Genomic DNA, 7,500 nt, shown 5'->3' with positions numbered 1-7,500 from the left:
GCATACATCTTTATTAATATAGCCACAATCTGCAAAACCAAACATTTGGCCAGCGTAGCACATGGAAATGTCTCATTAGGGTACCTATTTACATATGTGTTCTCAGCTCATGGATGAGAGTGTTCCAATGGCAAGCATCAGTCCCCATTGGTACTAGCAGGGGACACCTGCTTAAACCACAAGGACATTCTGGCTCCATTTAAGCAAAATTATGTCCTTTTGCTTCCGTAGTAGGAGTGGTGAAGCTAATGGGACTGCACATGGGCAAAAGGGGGAGCATCCTTTGGCCTGAGAAACTGCTAACACATGCTAAACACTTTGAGGCATTTAAAGGTATGGAAAAGGCCAAGAAAAGGTGTATCTTTCTAGTATTTACACCCCTGGTTCTGAGGTGCTGCTGACCCTGCATGACTGTCATGTGTGCCAAGGGAGATGGCTGCACTTGCTTTTGGGCAAATGACCCCATCCCGCGTTGGTAGTTTCCACAGCATTTTTGAGTTTCTCCTGGTGCTGTACAAATGTAAGGTGGCACAAAAGCAAATTACTGCATATTATATATTTTGTGACAAGACAGAGTCACCATGTGCATGCAAAACACACAAGTAGATATCTTCTTAGAAAGAGGAGAAAAATCAGCAATGCCAGTGGAAAAAATAAACCAAACATCCCCACCTCAGTGTACCTGGCTGTACCAACACTCAGGGCAAAGGCATGGGGCAGCCCCAGAGCAGGACCCTCCCAAGCAGTGTGCCAGCACTACATCTGCCTGCAGCAGCTCGTTGCACCAATGTTGCCTGAAAAATCCTTCTGATTTTTCTACTCCAGGTGGATCCACTCTGACAGCAAACCCTCCACTTGGCCTGCTGCCCCATACTCAGCTTTTTTTTTTTTCTGTCTGATCATTCTTGATCGGCCATTTAGCCTAGGAAGAGCCCATATTGCTTTCCTCCCTCCTTTTTAAAAATGTCACCATCTCTTCAGTGCATGGCATTAAATAAGAGGAACCTCCAAGTGCATGGCTGTGAGGGGCAAGAGTGTACTGAGAGTCCAAGCACATGCAATGTTAAAGGAAAAAAAATAAATGGAAAGAGTGCCAAGAAACTTGACCAAAGAGAACTGATCAGTGGAAACTGGGCCAAGTTCACAAACCTGTGGGATAATCTTCTACTAAGACTGAAAAAAAAACATAACCCAAAAGTGATTAAAAGAAGGATTTCTGTAATTTTGGGGGGGTAGGAGGGAATGCAACAAACTAATTTAAGCTAATGTAATGTTTATAAAGTTACTTAGATAATGACACCATGTATGCCATTATAATCATTAAACCCCAATCTACATGTTTTTTCTTAAAAAAACTTAGATGATTAACACAAAATCAAGTTGATGTGAAGGAACAATTACTTTTAGAAAAAAAATCAGGAGGTCCTAATGTTCTGTAGAATGAGGGAGGATGCAGCTGTATGTCGACAGCTTTCATATCCTCATTTGAATAATGTGGCCTGAATCTGTCACTTTATTCATCCTCCTTATGCTCAGTGTACTCTGCATCAACAACAAATTAAGTTGTAAATAAGAGACAATCATCACTTTTGTTTTTAAGCAGCTTCTGCATGGAGAATTTCAATGTACTGTTTCTTTTTGACAGAAAGAAAGGGATTCTACACTCTGCTTATGTAAGCACAAATATGAGGAAACCAACCGAAATGAAACAATAAGGGAGCACTTGAGAACTGCTCCAAAATGTTCTTGGAAGTACATTTCTACCACCACAAAAATCTTATTTTAACAGCAGACAGTTTAATTTATTGTAATAATAATTCTTGCTTTGCTCCAAACTTGCCATTTTTCTTTTCTTTTCTTTTCCTTTCTTTTTTTTCCTTCTTCCATTTTAAAACATCCCCTTTCCTTGTCTAGGCACAAACAGGGCACACTTCAACAAGAAGAACCAGTGAGCTTGTGACCTTTGTGTATGTAGAAATATTATTAATCTCTAATATGATTACATGATACCATTTCCTGAGCAAATATAGCATGCAATCAGAAGAAAGAGGTAAAAGAGATTTTCTTACCTTTACATCTGAGAAGTAGGTTTTCAGCATATTGGAACTTGGGTACCGGGTGTAAAAGAACATCAGCTTGGCCTTTTTCAAGTGATTCGGTGACAAGCCTTCCTGCATGTAGGATTGAATTAGTAAAGGAAAATGCTTGTCTTGAGAAAGTTGTTTCTGAATGTACATAGCAAGCAAGGTGCCCCCTTCAATACTCCACAGTTCCCCGGACTACAGGAGAAAATATTAACATTTACATTACTGCACCATAAAATTCTGTAAAACTGCTAGAGAAGAGATGTGAGGCCACGTAACTTAAACCTCGTATTTCCCATCAGTTTTGGTGCTGGTCTCAGGAATCTTGCAAGTTTACGGCTTGTGTACCATATGTACGTTCACTTGTTGCTAAGGAAACAAATGCACGAAGCATGTGCCACAGTAAACTTATCAGAAGCTTTTTCTCCCTCTCCTTTGCAATTCCAGCTGAAGTTTATTTTTCTCTCAATGCTGTACTGCTTGCACAAAATAAAACTAATGCACGTAAGAGAATCAGAGGCATTTGATCATGTTAGCAATGGTTTATACAAGCAGTGCGTTTCACCTGCTCCATTCACGTCAATAAATTTTAACATCTTGACTAACTCCCTCTAATGTTGCTGTTGCTTTACTCCAGTGGCCACCTTGCAAATCAAAGTGAAATTTCTAACAGGCAGAGCCCCTCTGCCACCCATTCCCCCCACCACAAACTTGTCACCTCCTGATTTACACAGTTAACTCCTCGGAGAATGAAGCTGTATTTGGGGCTAACCAATCGATAAATGTGGGCTAGCAGATCAATAAATGGCCACTTACCCTATAAGGCAGCCTATTTATCCTGGAAACATCATTACCTTTTAGATCTGTAAACAGAAGCAACTAAAAGAGTTCCCAAGGGAATGTGAAGCTAACCATAACAATCTCAGCTTGCTGATTTTTCTCCCAGCTTCTTGGCTCTCTTTTGTGTACTGCGTGCTACGACGGCTCTGGTCACATCTGTGCCGCAGGCTGGCCCTGCCATTTCCTCAGCAAATTAATGGCTTTATAATTTATCAGAAATGAAGATGCACGTGGAGAAAATCAATGTGGCCCCCACAAGGTCAATTAAGGGTTCTTCCCAGAAGCTTCTCTAAGGACTGTTTCTCCAAAACACAATTGTTGAAAAATTCACCCAGTTCACACCTTACAGTGAGAGGAAGGTCACCCAAGTTAACAGATGTGCTGCAGCCAAGGTGTCTCTTCCACCTTACAGCCAGGCACACATCAGCACAGAACATCTCATTCTATGCCTCAAGATGGGAAACTGAGACTAATTTTTATCAGCAGGCTACTGAGAATTAGCTAGGCTTTTTCAGCTGCATTACTTTTTCTCTGATTTGTGAAATCTACTGAAAGCCTCTCCCTTTCTTTCAGTTACAAGGTTCATTTTGAAACTGAAAAAATGTAGCATTAAAAAAAATACACTGACAATATTAGTTTAAAAACCTCTTATTATCTGGAAATACACGGAAAACAGCTCAGCTGAACTTGCATTTTGTTTTAGATGCTTAATGATTACAAAGAAGATAATTTATGACTGACATACTTCTTGTGCCAAGAGAAAAGTTGAAAGAACCTCCAGTTACCTCCATTAGACTGATAGAGAAGTCTAAAAGAGCATTACACTCTGCAGTGCCATCTGTCAAAATACGTAAGTGAAATAATAGTAGCAAGCTGTCACCTATTGCTTAGTGATAAGAGTTTTAGACAAATCAAAACTTCTATGCCAGAAATCCATTTTGTTATGTGATCCTTTCAGGAAAGTGAGGGTCCAAAAGGGAATTCTAGTAAGTAAAAGTGGGGGAAAAAAGAAAAAAAAAAAAAAAGAAAAAAGAATCCTATGTCTCCTTAATTTGCAATTCCTCTGATGCTCACCACATGTTAATACTGGGTTTGTACTGGGTTTGGCATATATTCTCTTTCAATGTGAGCTCAAAGATAGACTTAAACTTTTTAAAAAAGCTCTCATATTTGCTGGATTTAAGCATATTAGACAGTTGTCTAAGCATTTGGATTCCTTCTGCATTTAGGATTTTAAAATATTTTCTGCTCTAATGCCAGAGGATATTGATACTGAATGAAACATGTATTAAAAGATGTTCTGAGACTCAAATTCCCAGAAATCCATTTTTTATTAAAATTATACTTGTTCTTAAGTACTTGGCAGCCTTAAAGCAATATCAAATATGCAACAAATCTGTATATCTTGATCCTAAGGTTAACGCTTTACTGTGATAAAAGATATGATCTGCAATAATCTAGGAAAAAATAGTTAATGATGGACTTAAGAGCTAAGAATTAGATAACCCACTGCTGTTTCAGAAAAAAACCCTGAACTGACCAATTGCTTAATTTCCTTTTTAAGTGCTTGGGCTGAAAAGCAACTGTTCTTCCAAGAAAGCACTAGCTGTTTCCAGGATACTTACACACGCACAATGACTCATGATGAAATAGATTCAGTAAACATACAGCTGTACCGAACACGAGCTAAGCCCCATTCAAGGCCAGGAAAGAAAACGAGCACAAATAAATATTAAGGAGGTAAAGGGAGGAGGGGTGCCGAATGGAACGCAAACAAGCTCTGTCCCAGCAGCTCATGTGGCTTGCCTCAATTCTCTTAGCTATAGCTTTGTGAAGACAGATGACATTCAATTCTATGGGCAATGCAAAACAGACAATAACTGCTGAAACTTGAGCCAGCTGCCAGGTGTAAAAAAAAAAAGAAAAAGAAAAAAAAAAAGGAGAGAAAGAAAAGATGATAAATCCATAAATTAATGAAAGACATCTGCTCAGGAACATAAAAGATCAGAGGAACAGTGTACTGCAGCTGAACCTAAAGCGGTGTTCAAACAACCTTAGAGTCTCAGTGTTGTGCGTTTACACAGCACAACAGAGCCTCACCTAACGCAGCCCCAGCAAAAGGCTTCTAAGAAATAGGAAGTGAAAAGACTAGGAAGAGAATATAGACATGCTCTTGTGTGTTTTAACTGGAGACGCACACTGGAGTAGTATTCCACAGCATGTGACTCATTTGCACTTCAGTCCTCCCAGGTAATGCTCCTCTTTTGCAAAAATATTGTTCAGTGGAGATGACCTTTTACTCCTGTTATTCTCAACCTGAGCTCCCACAAATGCTCTAACAGGCTTTTCTAGCCTGCACACGTATTGAGCCGATGGAAAGAGGTAAGAATAGGCTGTACCAGGTAAAAAATCTGTGCTAGCAAAGCCAAGCTGCTCCTAAAGTTACACCTCAGGTGTTTTTAATCAGCAAAGTTCCAAATGGCTGTATCTCAGAGCATCTTCGAGACCCTCCAAAGAACAGGCTGGCTAGAAAGTATTTGTTCATCACCCAGGTTTTAACAGCATGGAGTTATCCAGCTTGCTGCACAATTTTTTTTTTTTTTAAAGTTTAATTAGTTTAATTCTAGTCAGATATAATAACTCCTCATTTAAAAATGTAATTCACTAATTATAGCTTTCACATATTGGGACTGTGAAACTGATTCCAGTTGGATCAGAATTCTGTTTAAAAATAAGTAAAATTGTAGAAAGTTTCACTAATGTTTTAAAGCCCTCCTGCGAGGGAAAGCATGCTTAACTTCTTCACCTTTATAGATGTCTTAACAGCACACAAACTACTGTTGTGCTCCAGTTTTGATCTATGCAAATGTTTTGGGACTGAACAAGGCTATTTTTCTTGAGATGCAAAGAGGATGCATGACAAAGGAAGACCGTGCAGAAAAACAATTCGCTGTCTGTTTCTTTTGGAATTTGAATAAAACTTAATATTTGATTAAACAGATTAGTTTGCAAAGATACAGACTGCATTCATGACCAAGATGGGAATTCACACTGCAGGTGCATCTTATCTTGTTTAGCAACATATGCAAACATTAACCATTTCCTTCTGCAATTCAGCAAGGAGTGAGGAGATATGTTTTAGAAGAGTTGGTTAAAAGAAAAAAAAAAGGGGATAAAAAAATATAAGAACAAAACTAAACTAAACCCCTCCAAATTAAAAAAAAAAAATCAAAACAACATGGACAAATCCCAAAAAAACAATAATAAACAAAAAGAAAAAAGGAGGGGGGGAAAATAACCACCTCCACCCCCACCCCCCAAAAACAACAAAAAAACCCCACAACCCCCCCAATAACAACAAAGAAAAGCCAGGCTATTTCAGTGTTTTACCTTACTAGTAAAACCTGAACTTGGCTATGTCTGCTAGTCTTACGTTCTCATCCTGGCTGCATTGTCCAAGAAAACAGATGTTGCTTTCTGCTGAGAATATCTGTTTCTCTCAAGAAATACATTCCCTATATGCGCACATTCACCCATATAAAACGAAAGTGCCACAACAGAACTGAGTACAAACAAAACAACCTCCATACTGTGCCTTTCCCTGGAAACCGTAAGCTACCTGGACAAATGAGCCACTCTCAGAAAAAAACATCCATGGCCACAGCTGAGCCATATACCAGGGCACACGTTGTGTAGAAGAGAGATTTAATAAATCTGTTTGTCCCAACAGGTTGGTATCTAAACCCAGCTCAAACTCAGCCTGCAACAGCATCTTGGTAGGTAAGTCAGAGTGCTTCACAATGGCAAGGGAAGAATTGGGGCAAGAAAGCCACTCTAGCACTTGGCATTTCCCCTAGCTAAGCCTCAGAGCAGTGGGAAACTTAAATCCTCATTTCAGCAGAAACAACAAATTCCATTGGCAACCACCAGTGAGAACAAGCAAGAGAAAGGAGGAGACACAGCAGGTCGAGGAAGAGATGCTCCACAGGTAGAGAGGATCAAGTGCAGTCCTAGAACTACTATTACAAGTTCACATGCTTGGCATTTGTCACCTCTGCTCGCTCCTCTCCCAGGATGGAAGAACTATTTTTATACAAAAACAATTAGTATGCCATGGAACTGTTTGGTAGAAATTATTTAATTACCCTGTCTTCAGTCTTGACCTCAGCTGCCACATCTGTTGACCTCAGGCCTGCTTTCCAAACATTGCAAGCTTGCATTTCAACATGCAGGAGAGATTTTTGGTTTGAATCTCCAAAAAGTACCTGGCAGCTGTTGAGTGATGATGGATTTAGATCGACTCCTCTGTTTTGCCATACAGTATATAGAGTGAGGAGAATTCCTTGCTATAAACACAACAGAAAAATCCTCTTTTGGGAAAGAGGTCCCTCAAACATCATGCCCACTATCAGCTGGCTCTTGAAAACATCAACAGGCAAGGAAGATGACTTCAAACTGGGAATGCTTCTCCCTATAGAAATGAGGCCATTCATACAGGTCAGAAATCAGCAGATTCTCACTCAAACTTGACCTAAGTTAGATACAAGACTGGTGGCAATGTTTTCTGGACCCAGTG

At 39.6% G+C, this 7,500-nt stretch overlaps 1 protein-coding gene across 1 annotated transcript in view; it reads right to left on the bottom strand.

Moving 5' to 3' along the window:
• PROX1 (prospero homeobox 1) overlaps positions 1–7,500 on the bottom strand; it is a 37,492-nt gene that overhangs the window by 26,898 nt on the left and 3,094 nt on the right. Inside the window, exon 2 of the mRNA XM_054399037.1 lies at positions 2,070–2,177. Coding sequence (XP_054255012.1) covers positions 2,070–2,177 — 108 coding nt within the window. The remainder of the gene's footprint in view (positions 1–2,069; positions 2,178–7,500) is intronic.

This window comes from Indicator indicator, chromosome 2, assembly GCF_027791375.1.
Source record: "Indicator indicator isolate 239-I01 chromosome 2, UM_Iind_1.1, whole genome shotgun sequence".
In the NCBI taxonomy this organism is placed as follows: Eukaryota; Metazoa; Chordata; class Aves; order Piciformes; family Indicatoridae; genus Indicator; species Indicator indicator.
The sequence above is the reverse complement of the archived record's forward strand: the minus strand, read 5'-3'. Positions and strand labels throughout refer to the sequence as shown.